Raw genomic sequence first — 17,415 nt, forward strand, 5'->3', positions numbered from 1 at the left:
GTGGCTGTGGCTGTGCCGGTGCCATTACCCGTTGATCGCCGCTGAAGACGAAAAAAAGGTCCCCGTTCGGTCACGCGCTCAGTTGAAAATGTGAAAATGTAAATATAAATGCGCACACACAGCTTAGAGCAAGCCTCAACATAAACTGCATGTTTGCTGCCTCACTTTTGCCCTGTGTTTTTTGTTGTTGCTAGTAATGAATATTTACATTTATATTCTCTTCTCCTTTTTTTGTTTTAATACACGCACATCTGCATGAAATGCCAGCAAATTTAGCCTAGGCGCAAGCAGCGTCACAGCTTCACAGCTCCGCAGCTTCACAGCTCACGCATAATTTCTATAAGACTCATATATGTAAGTGTAGTTCGTATGCTGATCGCCGCGTCTCATCACGTCGCATCGCGTCGCGGCGGGCGCACATGACGCTCGGCAATAAATGGGTGGAGTCGGCAGCAGGAGTCAGAGTGCACGAGTGCGCGAGTATGGGTGTGCGCGACTAGCAGATACCCAGGAATTGCACTAAATCCGCATGAACATATGAATATATATAATGCCTAGCTATACACACATATACATATGCATATATACATAGACATGTACATACAGACACTCATATACTTATTTGTACTCATAACACACATACATATATATACATATATATTTATACACACATCATTTCAATTAATATTATATGTTTTATAGGCGTTTGAAGTGGAAGAATAAAACGAACCGAATATTAATGCTAGACACAGTAAATACATTTAGAAGTCGTACTCGTTTGATGCGATTCTTCCTCGTAATTTTGATACCTTCCATGCCTATTGTCCCATCTCAATGAGCTTTCTAATACCATGAACATGAACATACATATGTGCAAAGGCACAGCTGCTGCTACTACCTCCAAATGGTAAGTCGGTTCTTAAGGACTAGTGGAGGATATTCACATTATGAACTTGTCAGTAGCTAGATACATATATACTTGCCGATAATTTATCTAACCCATTCAGTAACCTGAGATAATAAATAATATCAAATATGGATGTTCCAAGAACAAAAACTCGAAATAAACTTGATGGCAGCTGGCACTGCTGTTCTTAGCTCTTATTGGATGGGGGGCCTATGATTGACGTACGAACGAATTGACGAATGGGTAGACTGAAAAGATAGACGACCCAACGAACAGAGCTAGAAGAGTTTGACTCTTTATGTTGATTAATAATAGATTAATATCGCATGATAGTAATATAGACACGCCCTTATCAACCTGTTACCAACACTTTACCAATTTCCATATACCCCTTTCTCCTCAGGGGGATTACAGGGTATGATTACTAAAAGTGTTGCAGCTGTAACAGACGCACATGTGCGCTGGTGCTTGCTTGTAAAGGAGAATAATCTCCAAAGAGTGGCAAACAGCACAACAACAACATCAACAACAAAAACAACAACGACTACGACAACAACAACATTAGCACCAACAACAACAACAACAAGAAGCGATGATCTTGACAGGGTGTCGCAGTCGCAGTCGCAGTCGCTGTCTCCATAGACGTCGCAGTTGACGTCGCCGTCGCCGTCACCGTCGCTGTCACCGTCACCGCCGTCGTCGTCGTCGTAGCCGCCTCACAGCTCAGGACGAATCTTTCTTTCGTTCCGGGCATTTAAATATCGTGCAGCCAGTGAACTGCGAGTTATTGTCAGATACAACGCGGTGGCGTGAACAGCACAAAAAAGAAAAGCCAGAAGAAGAAGAAGAACTAAATACTAGAAACAAAAATTATTGAAATAGAATCAAGAGTGATTTGCGCGAGTGTGTGTGTGTGTGCGTGCGTGTGCGTGTGCTTTGGGATTTCCCGCGTCGAATTACGTATTTTTTGGCAATCGGCCGAGCCGTTCGATTCGATTCCGAGTGCGAGCGAGTGCCGGAAGTGAGAGGCCCACTCGTCCAACTATAGATGTCGGCATGTCTGGCACAATGAAGTCACAGCAGCTGCCTCTGAGCATACCCGGCCAGTGCGAGGAGCTCTTCGGCCAGGCGAAGGGCAACCTGGGCAAAGTCTACGGCGAAAGTGTTTGCTACGATGCGTTCATGTCGCCGCCGCTGAGTGCGACGACCGGACACGGGGATCTGGCAGTGCAGAGTAATAACGGTAAAGCCAATGGCGGCTACTTCACCTGTGATGAGATGCAATTTCCGGACTTCTCGCACCTGTGCTTCGCCAGCGAGACGCCCACCTCGGCCTTCAGTGACTACAACAGCTACGCGGCCGCCGAGCAGGATCGGGACGACATCGTCTGCGCCGTGTCCGAGCCGTCGGGCATGCCCTATCAGCAGGGCCAATACACGCAGCTCAATCGGGAGGACGTCTTTCGCTTCGAGCCGGAGGATATAGCCCGACTGACCGCCGACAGCCGGCCAGGCGGCGGCTATGCTGAGGTGAATGGCCTGATGCAGGTGCCACAGGTGCCACAGGTGCCGCACACGCCCTACACGCCTTGCAGCGCGCCCAGCCAGCCCCCGACGGCCCATCAGGACATTGACTACTTCAACTATGACGAGGTGAACTGCCAGTCGAAGAATCAGTCGCCCTGCTCCTCGCCCCACCTGGATGCCTGGCTCAACTTCAATCTCGGCGAGCTAACAACAACAACAACGACGACAGCAACAACAACTCGGGAGGCATCGCCCAAGCTGTGCAACATTTACGACCAGCAAATGACGACGATCAAGCAGGAGGAGCAAACCCAGAAGCTGCCCTCGATGAACTCGACCTTCGGCACGCCCCAATGCGCGCCCATCTGCAATAACTATGGAGACTACTCCAATCTGCTGCAGGACGAAGTGATCTATGACTATGCCAAAGAGTTTCCCACCGAAAACCTAGAGCATCACATTGAGAAACCAAATCGTGAGCATAAAGTCATCTGGACGATCGAGGAGCTGGACGAGCTGGTGCTCAATGAACAGCAACAACAACAACAACAACAACAACAACAACAACAACAACAACAACAACAACAACAACAACAACAGCAACCACAATTAATCAAGTCTGAGCAACAGCATCCGCCCAGCGACTATGAAGATGAGGATGCAGATGATCCTGCAGATGCTGAGGTGGACAAAGATGAGGATGAGGATCTGGACGATGTGTTTGCCATGCCGCCCAAGAAATGCGATCCATTGGACGCCGATCGCGATGAGGCTGTGCCGTTGATCTGTCGCTGGACCGACTGCAACATGGAGTTCATGCAGCAGCACCTCTTCGTGGAGCACATCGAGAAGTGTCACGTGGATGTGCGCAAGGGCGAGGACTTCTCCTGCTTCTGGCTGGATTGCTCCAGGCGCTACAAGCCCTTCAATGCGCGCTACAAGCTGCTCATCCACATGCGGGTGCACAGCGGCGAGAAGCCCAACAAATGTCCGGTGAGTTGGGAACTCCTGTTGAGTAATATTTTGTGGTAAAAGTTGTCGAACCGAGAATAGTTCATTCTCTCTCCCTCTCCCTCACTTTATAGATAGAGAACATTTTTGGTAGCATAACAATCCCAATTAGAGAGTTAGATTTCCTATAACTTTAGTTATACAGATATTTCAATATACATCCCTTACTTCCTTTATAAAAGACTTGAAATGTCTCTAGAAATGTTTTTTATTTCTAAAACGAAAAAACAAATAATATTTTTGTTTTCATTAAAAGAGTTTCAATTGAATAAACAGAAAATCAAAATCCTTTGCCATCTGGGTCTCGTGCATATTTTTAGACCCTCGCTAGAGTTCATATTTATCTCGGCGACAGCATAAACATCATTAAGTAAACAGGATATTTGAGAGTGCTCCGCGCTGCTTGAGGCACTTGAAATGGAACCGAGATAATACTAATGGCATTTCGTGGGCCGTGTCAAGTTTTCGATTCCCTTTCAAATGGATATTTTCTGATGCCACGCCCGAGTGCCTGGATGACTTGATTTGTGCCCAGCACTTAGCTTATTTTTTTCTCTGTGTACACCTGCAAAAGCCCAAAGGTGTCGAAAAAAAATTGGTTCCCTTCTGCAGTAGGGCCCGCTAGACAACTGTTATACAACTGTTATATTTGGGTGCAGCGAACGAGTTGACAGTCGAATAACCCATTTTTACCACTTTTCATTACAGTTTCCGGGCTGCAATAAAGCCTTTTCACGTCTCGAAAATTTGAAAATTCATCAACGCTCGCACACAGGTGAGCGGCCTTATGGCTGTCAATATAAAGGTTGCCTTAAAGCGTTCAGCAACAGCTCGGATCGTGCGAAACATCAAAGAACACACTACGATACGGTGAGTAGTCATTTTCCCCTCTCTCTCTATCTTTCTCCCTCTCTCCACCTATTTATACGTTTTTTAAGATATACCCTCTACCCCAGTGGGCAATGCGGGTATATTGGTTTTGCTCTTATTTATGTAAAATAAGCTAGAGTATATATACATACACACAAGTCATCATCGAGTCAATTTGGCTATATTGGCCAGCTTATCTATCTGTATGAACTCATGGATCTCGAGAAATATCAGAGCTACAGACTTGAAACTTGTAATGTATATGCTTGACACCAAATGCAATGTAAATTTAATAGTTTTGCTTTATATCTGCTTGCATTTGCATAATATCGATAAATATCGATATATGCAATTGTTATGAAATATATTTCTTTTAAGTAGCTTCATTCATTCATAACAAAAATGATATACAAATATCCATTTGCTATAGTATACTCTTCTTTGGTAGACAAACACAATTTTATGTTATAATTGTACCCTGAAATTTTTAGTCAGATCGTATATGTGGAACTCAAGTTAAGAAAGAACATATTCTGAAGAGTGGGTTAATTATGTACCAAAAGAACAAGAACAAAAACAGCATTGGCTTTATCGACAGTCACCAAGTCATTTCAAAGCAAACTTGGGGGTAACTTCTAGTCGAGCACTTCCCACTATTACTGTCTTGCTCGCTTTGTATGTATGTGTGTGTGTATAAAGGTATATATACATGTCTCTGTGTGTGTATAAGTACGATATGCAAGCAATTTGCTATCCGTGTCAAAGGAAATTGAAATGCTCGCGGCATTTGGTCGCCTAGCAGCCGCATTACCGTTTCCATCTTCATCTCCATAGCCATCGCCATCGCCATCGCCAGCTCCAGTATCAGCTCCATCTCCATCTCCATCTCCAGCTTTGCTCAAGAGCAGCTTAAAGTTGAGGTCGTATTTGCTCTATCTGAGCCTACAGGCCCGCCAAATGGAAGAGACAAAAAAGCATATGTGAGCTGTACTATTTTGGGTAAAAATTGGGCTCGCGTCGCTTCGGCCTCCGTCGTGACATCTGCACATTTGGCTGATTGATTTATAGTTTTTACGTGTGGCCAGGAAGTGCGCCCAGTCCCAGGCCAATCACGACAATATAGAGCAAAGCAGCCCAGCATCCGGAGATCGACAGAGCAAAAAACCGCAGCAGCAGCAACGGCGGCAGCAGCAGCAGCAGCGCCAGCTGAGAAATTGAATAAACTAAACGAGTTATGCCTAGGCTTAAGCTGCTTTCACTCCACGCATACCAAATGCTGACTGTCAGCCAATCACTTGCGAGTGTGTGTGTGTGTGTGTGTGTGTGTGTGCTTTGTCTGTCCTATGTCTATCCTTATTGCTCAATTCGGCAGGCCTCGCGGTCAGCGTGGACAATGCCTGAATAAACAAGTTCAACATGCAACGATTTGCCATTTGAGAGTGCTTGAACTGGATGTGAACGACTAGAAGACGCCCTGTAACGCTTTGCTAAGCATTTATTGATATGAGAAGTTGAGTTTTTAATTGGATTCGAAATTTTATTTAATCTATAAAGAGTTATATAAATTGAAGGATTGGCGGAAACTCTATTTGACTTAGAGATAACGAGATATACGGATGGAAATATAGATGGAGAGATATATGATATATGTGGGAGTGAAGAAGAATATAGAAGGAGAACAAGAAGAAGAAGACCATTAAGAAGAAGTAGAAGATGAAGAAGAAGAAGAAAAATTAAGAAGGCCATTTAAAAGAACTAGAAGAATTAGAAGAAGAAGAAGAATGAGAAGACAAATAGCTCTAGATCAGGTTATTAAATGGACTTGATCTAGACCTATTTATCTTCTCATTCTTCTTGAGATTCATGGTTAGAGCGATGGACTCACAGAATACTATAATCAAAGAGAGAGAGAGAGAGAGAGAGAGAGAGAGAGAAAGAGAGAGAGAGAGAGAGAAAGAGAGAGAAGACAAGAACGTATAGACAAACAGGACTATAAAGATCGACTTGACTTGAATAATCCTCGAAATGCATATATAAGTATATTCTTTTGCCTAACTTCTGCACGTGACATACATCTCAAGAAAACCAATATACCCCACATATACATTCTCCATGTGCTCTGTGTGCTGTTGGGGCTATGCCCTGCCTATATTTGTCTGTAGCATACATTTGGGCTGGCGTCTATAGCAGCCACACAAATAGATCAAATAATAACAGATTCTCTTCCAATGCTTCTTCTTCTTCCGACAACAGAAACCGTATGCGTGTCAGCTGCCGGGATGCACGAAGCGGTACACGGACCCCTCGAGCCTGCGCAAGCACGTCAAGAACCACGGCCTGATGCGGCGCAAGTCGGCGAGCGGAGCTGCCGGCGGCTGCAGCGGCCGCAAGGCTACTAAGGCGCGACGCAGCTCGGAGTCGGCTGTGGCCGCGAGGGCGGCAGGCGAGCAGCGGACGCAGCGCAGCAGCAGCTGCAGCGAGGCGACGCAGCTGATGCAGTGCGAGGCACCGGAGAATCGACAGAGCTTTGCCGAGCAGCCCAATGATAACAGCAATGCCGTCAAATTCAATGAGCTCTCCAACTGCATCGTCATCGTGGAGCAGCAGCAGAGCGAAGCCACACCTGACAGGTACTCGGCTGTCAGCTACGACAACTTCAGCTGCTACATGACCAAAGCTGCGACTGAGACGGACGCCGTGAACATCTATGGAGCTCCAGAGCCGAATAACCAAAGCTACAATGAAAACCTGCAAAAGTTCAATGAACTCGAGCAGTTGTTACCTGGCGAGCTGCAAGGCGCAGGTGTTGCATTCGATGCGGGCGACAGCAAATGCCAGCTGAACGAATTCGTATCCTTCGAGTACGTGCGAAAGTATCTGACGGATGCCTTCGACCCACCCACTGCCAAGAGACCAAAGAGTCCGCTAGACAATAATCAGATTGAAAACGATTTCCAAAGCTACGATCTTCAGTTTATATAAGAGTAAGAGAGAGAAAGAGAGAGAGAGGGAGTTTGATGAACTCTAAGTGAGATTGCCAAATATTTATATTCTAAAGATCTCAGAATTAATGTATATAGTCAATTGTTTTTATAGGCCCAAGTCACGAAAGACAGTGGTTAGATGTAAGGTTAGTTCCATAAGTCCAAACATTCATTTAATACACCTAAGTGATTCGAAAATGTCTTCCCAACTTTAAATTTAGCTGTAAGTCTGGCAATATTCTATAGCTCATATATATATATATATATATATATATATATATATATATATATATATATATATATATATATTTGTGTGTATATACAGACATATATATACGTTTAGGCTAATCGTTAGTAGAGCTTTAGTCAATTGATAACTTAAATAAAAAATATCTTTAAAGATTTGGATTTTTTAAGAAATATGTTTTATTTTTACTTCAGTATTTTCTCTCCTTCCCGTTATTTCATTATCTAGTGTTGTCATATTCTTCATATTTAATGGTCTACCTTCTCCTTCCTCATATTTCTTTACATCTTCTATTTATAGCTCTTTTGCTTCATCTCTTTCCGTCTATATTTGTTTTACTCATTCTCATTCTTTTTCACCTTCCTCTTCAGTAATGAACATAATTCTCATATGAGGATTTTTCTATTGCATAGCATGTCCCAAAATAGTCATGATCTTACATTGTTTCATACGTTCAAAGCTTCCTCTCATAATATCACTCTATATTCGTTATACTACCACAATAATAACACTAATTTGGCTCAGGGACATTTTTGAGGAGGGCTAATAATACCCCCTCCGCCATGCATTTAAAAGCGGCGCGAGTTCGTTAGTTAATATGCAGGCAGAGACTGGGCTTCATTACCAACTATTGCTGTACTAGGAGGCACACACACTCACATACACACGCGGAGAGACACTTCCATTTACACAGAATAACAAGTAAAAGCGATGTAATGGGGATTGACCGATTGCATAATACACCTTCTGGGGCAAAGAGTGAAATGTGTAGCCTTGATATAGTTCACGGGTGAGTGTATAGAGTATATAGATGTACTAATTCCTGATGCAACATATCTATCTTGACACCCTAGCAGACAAGGCTAGACACAGGTATCTATATATAATCCATATATTAAGCATCTAATTCCATTTACATTTTGCAAAACTAATACACCCCTTTCCACATGGCGAACGAGCATGGTAAACAACAAAATGTAAAGCAATTAAAAGCAGTGCAACGGAAACATGCAGCGTCAAAACGAAAATATCCATAAAGCATGAGCAGGAGCCCAATTTGGAGCTTTCGCTTTGTCATATAACGGACTGCATGCTGTGGCTACAAGTGCCCGACGATTTTGTTGTTGTTTTCCGTTTCTGTGTGTATGTTTTTTTTTTTTTTGTTATATATTTTTGTTGAGTGGCAAAACTGCAAGCAATATGCGCCGGGGAGCTAAATATTTACGAACACACGCGGACACAGGCAGCCATTGCATACGCCCCGAGGTCATGAACTTTTATGAAAATTACACAATGCGGTGCTAAATGCACGTAACTGCTTAGCTAACATGCTTCAAATTGTATGCGTTAATCAGCAATCGTTATATGTACATATATACAAACGTAAATATAAACATATATATTCCATTCCCTCCAATCCAATTATTCTATGCTAAGCCTGCATTTTTACTAAGCTAATAATGAGAGGGAGAGAGAGAGAGAGCTAAAGCTACACTTTTGCTCGCTCACAGAATCGACCAATGGATTCCTTTAGCTAACTGCACAACTAAGATTACGACACATGTCCAGTCCGAGCATCAACAGTAGCTGCTCTCTCTCTCTCTCCCTTTTAGTCCTGCTCTCTGCAATTTGCATTTCAAACATACAAAAACAACACTAAGCGCTTTCATTGTCCACCCTGTGCGCTCTTCACTTAAATGCTCTTTGCAAATTTAGTGATCCCTGCAATTCATTTGGACACATACACATATAACAGCATTATAAAGAGCTTACTACGCGCTCTTCATTTCAGCGACTCATCTATTCGTATGAGAGCAGGCACATACACATGCACACACATACATACTATTACACTATAAAGAGCTTACCGCGCGCTCTTCAGCTTATCCCTTCCGCAGTATTTACATCGCACTGTGCGTCGCTTACGTTTTGTTCATATTTATGTGTGCTCTCTGGCCCTAGGCGCCAGCTCAGGCTGTTTGGCCATTGGTCGTCGGCTGGCAAAACTAACGTTTTTTTCTCTGCGTTTGTCGTTTCCGTTAGCAATTATGCAAATTGTGAGATTGCCACACGATGATACGTGGAAATTCCATGCATTTACAATTTTCTAATCAATGAAATTTTAATTTATGTCGCCGTTTCACAGTTTCTGCATATTTTGCAACTCTTTTGGCGCTTTGCTGATTTTATAGAGATATTTGCGATTCAATTAACAGATCTTAACACAAATTGAGTTTGTCCAAGTTAAAAAAAAAAAAATCAGCTACGGCAGCGCATTTTAATTTAATAATTGAATGTTTTTTGAAAGTCACATTGATTCATTTTAATATAATCAGGGCAGGCGCAAATGAAAGCAATGTTCGAATGATAAACACGCCTATGGATTGTAATTAAGTTTACGCTGACATCGTGCCTTTTTATACCCTGGACCACATTAAGGCAAATGGGGTATTACAAGTTCTTGTGTTCTTCTGTAACAGGTGAACGGAAGAACAGGCTTGGAAGAGCTAAGTTTCTCTGCTTATCTCTTTGATTGCGTGTATCTCAAGAACGATATGGGCTAGAGACTTGGAATTGAAAATATATATTTTTGTATATTATATGCTATTTGATATAATGATTTTTACCCACAATCGCTGCATACTTTCATAATATTCTATGATATCTCAGTATGTCTTTTGTTAGTAGAGATACATTATAAATATATTTGAATTCAGTTAACTTAAGCCTTTCGCCAAAGGATTATAAACTCATTTCCTTTTTACGTTGCGTCTATCTTTATATAAAGATGAATCTTAGAGCTTTTGTATAATGCATAGACTTCGGCTTAGTATCCAGGGCAACGGTCAGTCGTGCATACTGCTACTGCACCCAGTCTTTTTTGATTCATCCAGGTTTTTCTCTTCTTATTTTTATTTCATACAATTTGCGGCAATTTTTATTTCATACAATTTGCGGCAATTTTCAATATTGTCGTTTCGGTTCTGATTTGTCTAGCAGGTGGGATCACGTTTTCATTTTTAATTAAATAAATGATTTTCATTGATGACATTAAATATTGTCAGAAGGGAATTTAAAATATGTGTCTCGCCCATCAGACGAATGAGTTTCCGTTTTTGTAACTCCCATTTGCCATCAAGTTAAATTACATCTATAATACTTATCTGTATGTATTATAGTTGTGAAAATCATCTGTATATATGTAAATATATGTATATGTGGAGCGAAAACTTGTTACCAGAGCGTAATTAGAAGCTTTTCCGGCAGGTAGATGCTCTTCTTGACATTAAATTTATGACAACCGCACATGTTGTGCCGTTATACTTTCCCTACAACAAAAACAACAAGAACAGCAACAACAACTGCATTAACTACAGCAACAACGACAGTTGGAAAACTTTAGCGAGGACTTTGTCTTATGGGTAACAGCTGCATCATTAAAAGATTTTCCAAATTTTCGAGAGAGAGACAGAGGGAAAGAGAGAGCGATAGTGAAAGCAATAGCACGTATACGCCATGTAACACATATTAGGCTCTTTGCTGTACTACACATTTGCATAGAGTCATTGATTTGTGGTTAGTGATAAGTAATTTAGCCTTTTTATGGCTAGAGCTAGCCTTTTTTTAAGCTGTTACTCGGAGTACATGAGTAAAAGGTGTATGAAAATTGCCTAAATAACAACAATATAGAAACTGCGCATTTTAATGGCTTTTTCTGTATAAATGCATCTGTCTCAAGATCTACAACAGCTAGATACTTGAAATTTTAGGTATATGCACATGAATGTCACACAGAGCAATAGTTAAAATCTTTTTCTAATTACTCAACGCATATACACAATACAGATAAGTATCGATATTCAATTTAGCTTGTAAGGAATATAAACGAAATAAACCTCATTTTACTGAATACAATTTCGTAATATAATAGCTATAAGTATTTCCAATTATACAACAGCGAGAAGAGTATTCCCAGGAATATCCATCAATATCCCAAGTGCTTGCTTTGTTTATTTTTGCCAATTACTACGAGACGATAATTATTTTCAATTGATAATGAAATGCAATTAGAAACCGTTTGTGCCGATTGCATTCTCACAGACCGAACACCAAACCGCAAAAAAGGTAAGAAGAAGCAGATGAAGTGGGTGGAGGAGGAGGAGGAGGAGGGGGAGGAGGAGAAGGAGGCGAAAAGCAAAGCGAAATAAGGTAAAGTGTAACAAAAACATTAATTTACACAATTTCCTTTTGCCATTCGCATTTGCCGGCGAAGGATGTCGCCGCCGCGCACTGAGCCTGCATAATGAACCATAGAGTCTGTAATTAAAGTTTGTCGAAGCCTTTGCTAGCTGCTCACTGTTGACGATGCCAGCAGCAACAGCAGCAGCAGCGACAGCAGCAACAGCAACAGCAACAGCAACAGCAGCAACAGCAGCAGCAGCAGCAGCAACAGCAGCAACAGCAACAGCAGCAACAGCGGCAGAAAGCATTATCAGAAAATCAATTCCCGCATCAGGATGACGCAAAATAGAATTCAATTAACGCGCTTAAATTAAACTGCCACTTCCGGTTTTGATGACGTTTTAATCTGAGCCTCCATCATCCGACGTCCGACGGCCGTTGTCCGTAGTCTGTGCTCCTACGTCCGGCGTCCGACGTCCGTAGTTTTGTCCTGCAGACAGCAGAAAATTGTTCGCAGCGGTCCGTGTTCACGCCTTCTGACAATCCAATCTGACTGACTGCGCCTGACTACAACGGGGTCATATCGTCGCTTGCCTTGACACTTACTTAAAGCCCAGCTTGACCTGACAACACTATTGTTAATACCCTGTAGGCAATGAGAGCAGGCAAGTGGGTATATTGCTTATGTGCGCTTCTATTTGACAAGCTGGAGCTGGCCTATCTGAAGTCATTAACTATATTTTGTATTAGTATTATTGTATTATATAATTATATTGGCTTTAGTCTATATCTAAATGTAAATGAATGCATAGATCTCGAGAACTATAAGAGCTAGAATTTTTGGCATTTCACATAACTTCTTTTGCATATACTATCTAACTTTAATTAAAGATTTTCATTTGATGCCTCATGTAGTATTTGTAATATCGGAAAATCAAAATACATGGGCCTAAAAATTTCGACCTTAACTCTTTGAGCTAGCGACATCAAGTTTGATATGTGCCTCATTGCATTAAATATACACTTGAATAGTAATATTAGTAGTAGTAGTAATAGTAGTAATAGTAGTAGTAGTAGTAGTAGTAATAGTAGTAGTAGTAGTAGTAATAGTAGTAGTAGTAGTAGTAGTAATAGTAGTAGTAATAGTAGTAGTAGCAATAGTAGTAGTAGTAGTAGTAGTAATAGTAGTAGTAGTAGTAGTAGTAGTAGTAGTAGTAGTAGTAGTAGTAGTAATAGTAGTAGTAATAGTAGTAGTAGTAGTAGTAGTAATAGTAGTAGTAGTAGTAGTAGTAGTAATAGTAGTAGTAATAGTAGTAGTAGTAGTAGTAGTAGTAGTAATAGTAGTAGTAATAGTAGTAGTAGTAAGGCAGTTACACTAGCAAAAGGACTAAAAAAAGAATAACTAGGCAGCTTGCAGGGTATTCGCTAGTCAACCTGTTTTTGCTTGAGGCAACACTTATTTTTCCTTTTAGTTGCAAATGTCAAGACTGTTTTATATATAATTACATTTATATATTATAATATTGCATTTTGTACGAAGCTTTTGTTGTAAGCGCTGCCATTGACAGCAGAAAATATTGAATAATTTCTTCTGAGGTCCAGAGACGTGTTGCAACATGCAAGTGAGTATTAAGTTTGATTTTTCATGGAAAAGTCAGTTGTGGTTTAAGAGAGTTTTCTCGCATTTATATGCATTTATACATATATGTATATGCAGTATATACATATACATATACATATATATATATATATTTAATGTGGTTTCTGGCTTGACAATTGTCTTCTATTGTTCTCTGTAATGAATTTATTTTGTATCAATTTGACAATGGTCCATGGGGTATGGGGTATGGAGAACAGAAAGTGAAGCATGCTATAGATTAAAATCCTTACCAATATGCTCAAATAGATCTGAGCATAGCTGAAACAGTTTCTCAAGAAATTATATAAAATTATGAAGTCAATTTTTAATTTATTTAATTTTCAGCTGGAAATATATTCGTGCTCCCGCTCCAGCTGTCGATACGCCGTGTGCATTTCCTTTGAGTTCAGACTAGGCTCTATTTGATGTGCCGCTTGAATATGGAAGAATTTGTCCAGGAACTTTGCGTACTTCAAGGAACCGGAAGATGTTTTCCTGCTGTTTGGCTGCGAGCAACGTTCGCAGTTGATTTCCTTGACCAAAGTGAAATCGGCGAAAAACCGTTGACGAAACTTGCCTTGGGGCAGGAGTCGCTCGAAGGTCAGAGCGAGTACCGAATATATCTCTTCGGCCACGGATGAGCGAATCGGCGTGAAAAATCCGCGACAAATGGGACACGTCTCGGTGCGAATGCGACACTCGAGGCAGAGCAAATGTCCGTTCTGGCACTGTAGAACTGGCGGCGTTATCAGAGATCTGCAAACGGGACACTCGATGACTCGCAAAATGCTGTCCACAACGATGACGAGGCGCTTCAGGGCAATTGGCATGGGCACACAGCAGATACTCTGGAAGTGGTTGGAGATATTATTAGAAAGTAATACCGTTGTATTAGAATTCTTACTTACGTTCTCTTCGCTGTCCAGCTGGCAGTTGCTATTCCAGCAGAGAATCGTCACCTGATCCTTGCGGCTCTTGACTATTTTAGCTACGTCAGCTATGCGCATACCGAGAATATCTATGTCATTAATCTGGAATTACAAAAAGAGGTTGCACTCATTTCTACCGACAATATTTTTACGTAATAATACTAATAACTCGAAAGTATTTTGTGGAACCTAAATCTATTTCTATTTCCTGTGGAACCTAATCGAACAATTAATTTTAAGATGTATTCTATTTACATATTGAACACATTGTTTGTTTGTATTGAACTGCTTGTTGCATTGACTAAGCAGTAACACTGCTTAGGTGCTGTTAAAAGGCCAGCGCTGTTAAGCAACAGTCAGCTGTTAACGTAACATACAATTTTAACGGCTGTCGTAAGCACTTGAGCACACATGCTGCAGAGTGAGTGAGAGAGACAGAGAGAGCAATCTGTGGCGAATCGCGGCTATGTAAACAGTTAAAATAAATTTGAAGTAATCAGTTTTTTAAGAGATATCAAATTGCGTGTGCAAGTAAAAGTTGGCTATATATAGAATTGTTAGCTGAATGATTAATGTTTACAAAATTTTAAATTGAAAAATATTTGCTTAAGCGAGACTGACCTTCAGAATGCAGTCGCCGGCTTTTAGACCGCGCAGCGATGCAGGTGTGCCAGCGGCCACCTCACACACCTACAATAGAACGCAAAATATAACAGTTAGCACAGTAAAAGAAAGCAACTTGAATGAATGACATTACCCAAGGATATGGATCCCATTTGCTGCGCGTCAAACGAAATCCATATGCCTCAATCTTTGGCGCAGCGCGCGGGATTCTTAGCAGACGCACGGTCGAAATGCGTTCCACAGGACTGGCTGCCATTGGCTCTGTGGATGCGGATGTGGATGTTGTGCTTATGCTATTCGCTTGCATCGCACACGTGTGACGCGCGCTTCACTCGCTGCCTGCCTAAGGTTAACTGTATTTTGTTATGTTTCGCTTTGCGCTTTATTTCTTTGCCTATTTTTGGCGTTACTCGAGCTGCGGAGCATCTAAATCGTTTCGTGCCTATCGCGTGCTCACTCCAAAACATACTAAACTCTCGATTTGCATTCGGCTTCTCTGTTTAGATGAGCTATCCCAGTCTCTTACTCTCTATCTCCCTCTCTCTCACTGACTCGCTCGTTCGCTGTGCTGGTAGCGAATCAGCATCCACATGTGGAGTTTTTTGTTTTCTTATGAAATACTCGTTTAGCGCTGGCCGTTGCATTCGCAGAGAGCTTTTCGTAGGGCCATAGGTATATCCATTAGCATTCACATTGCAGCTGTCGAAGAGTGCTTGAGTCGAATCGAATTGTCATTGTAACATTTGAACAGTTGGTCGGATTTATATATTGTTAGCAAGCGGATGCGGGAGGGTTCAACTGCATAATACTCGTTCGCAAGGCAACAAACAACTGAAGTTATATAAATCTATTTATATCTTCAGATTTTAGCTATTGGTTGATTCAGATAGCTCTGTTTGTGGAACAGTTCCAGAGAGCTTCAAGTACATTGGATGTGCCTCAGTCAAGAACTGCATGACAGACAGACGTACATAGTATTTACGATTTGCCACACCTTCGGTAGGCGTTTATAGCTTATTTTCTATCCATCTGTACCTTATTACAAATTCAGTCATAAAACTTGATGATCGAGGTAATTTGTAAAAATTATATTAACATTGACCCAGGGTAATATTTACCCTACACTATTTTATTTGAAGTAGTGAGACTTTTAATAGTTGAGGCTAGGCATGATAATACCTTATTATATATGGGTATAATAAAGTCTAGTGCAAACTATTAAAAGTTTTCAGATGCCCTATATGAGATATTTAAGTAGTTCGTAGAAAGCCAATATACTCGGCTTGGGCGAGTATCAGAAAACACATGTGCATACATCATCGGTAATGCCGGTAGTGATTGGAGGAAGAGAGGGCACATGAGGCACGTAGAGTCTATCAAAGCTCAACTAAGAACTCGAAACAAGCTTTTAATATGAATTTAATTTTATTTTCCTAAATTAAATAGGGAATTAAAGTGTAGCTTTAATGGATATTGCTTTGCAGTTGAAATTGGAGATGACGACGGAATCTGCTTACCAAATATATATGTATATGTATATTATATATACAAAGGTACATATATATATTTGTGTATATCACAGAAACATCTATCATTGTCACTATCAAAGGCAACAGCTACCGCAGCGTTGAGCATAAAATTTCATGTCTTCAATTGGTTCGTTTCGAGCAACAATTAGTTTTTATTAATCCGAAGGCGAACCACTTATTGGCAAAGTTCAGTAAACTGCCAGAAATATTTATTGCTTAAGGATCGCATTAAATGGGATTTTTCATTTTGTTGAGCAAGTTAATTGGAAAACACAAATGAAACGATTTAATTAAAGAATGCTAATATAATGCTATTAAATGTTTCTAATTTGATTAGCAAGAGGAAGAGTACTCAAGATTAGTACATGCACAACTGGAAGATACCCTTACCGAGGTGAAACGCAGCTATCGTTTGGAATGTGTGCAGATTTAAGGGTGCACTTTAAATACATACATATTTATGGGCTCACACAAACACAAGCAAGGCTTACTAGAAGTAGAAGATGCTCCTGTTCTCCGTAGAGCGATTTCATTGAACTCTGTTTCTAATCGTACGATTTAATTGTAATTTGCAAGATATGATTAGAGTAGTCAAAGGTGTAGGCATACTAATTTTCAAGTTTCTACTTGAAAAATTAATTAAAAACTGAAAAGAAGTTTACCTACAATCTGCATATTTATCAGATAACTTTAAATACCAAATTTGATATCTTTGATGGACTTTAAGTTATGCCTAAAAATCCAAGCTGATACATCTATTTTCCAAAAATTAATCGGAATATTGGAAAAAAATTAAGTACGAGTATTTAGTGCGATATTCAAGAATAAAGATTTCAAGTTTCAAGTGTCCAGCTCTTCTAGTTGTCGAGATAAATGTATTTAAACAGACGAATACCCAGATAGACCAACAGGTTCTATAGCTATAGATCCTGATCAATCATGCAAACATTCCTTATATAGTCAGCC

The 17,415-nt window shown here is 40.7% G+C and overlaps 2 protein-coding genes across 2 annotated transcripts; one reads left to right on the plus strand and one right to left on the minus strand.

Annotated features, from left to right (window-relative positions):
• The first annotated feature begins 1,817 nt into the window (after positions 1-1,817).
• Positions 1,818-7,535, plus strand: LOC6575379. The gene is made up of 3 exons (XM_002001355.4): positions 1,818-3,427; positions 4,154-4,315; positions 6,569-7,535. The coding sequence occupies exons 1-3, from the start codon at positions 1,964-1,966 to the stop codon at positions 7,295-7,297; spliced, it is 2,355 nt and encodes a 784-aa protein (XP_002001391.2). The 5' UTR covers positions 1,818-1,963; the 3' UTR covers positions 7,298-7,535.
• Positions 7,536-13,677: 6,142 nt separating this feature from the next.
• LOC6575381 lies at positions 13,678-15,442 on the minus strand. The gene is made up of 4 exons (XM_002001357.4): positions 15,054-15,442; positions 14,918-14,986; positions 14,276-14,398; positions 13,678-14,215 (listed from the first exon to the last, which is right to left on the minus strand). Exons 1-4 carry the CDS (start codon positions 15,225-15,227, stop codon positions 13,709-13,711), a joined length of 873 nt encoding a protein of 290 aa, XP_002001393.1. The 5' UTR covers positions 15,228-15,442; the 3' UTR covers positions 13,678-13,708.
• Positions 15,443-17,415: the final 1,973 nt, after the last annotated feature.

This window comes from Drosophila mojavensis, unplaced genomic scaffold, assembly GCF_018153725.1.
Source record: "Drosophila mojavensis isolate 15081-1352.22 unplaced genomic scaffold, ASM1815372v1 contig_231, whole genome shotgun sequence".
NCBI lineage: Eukaryota > Metazoa > Arthropoda > Insecta > Diptera > Drosophilidae > Drosophila > Drosophila mojavensis.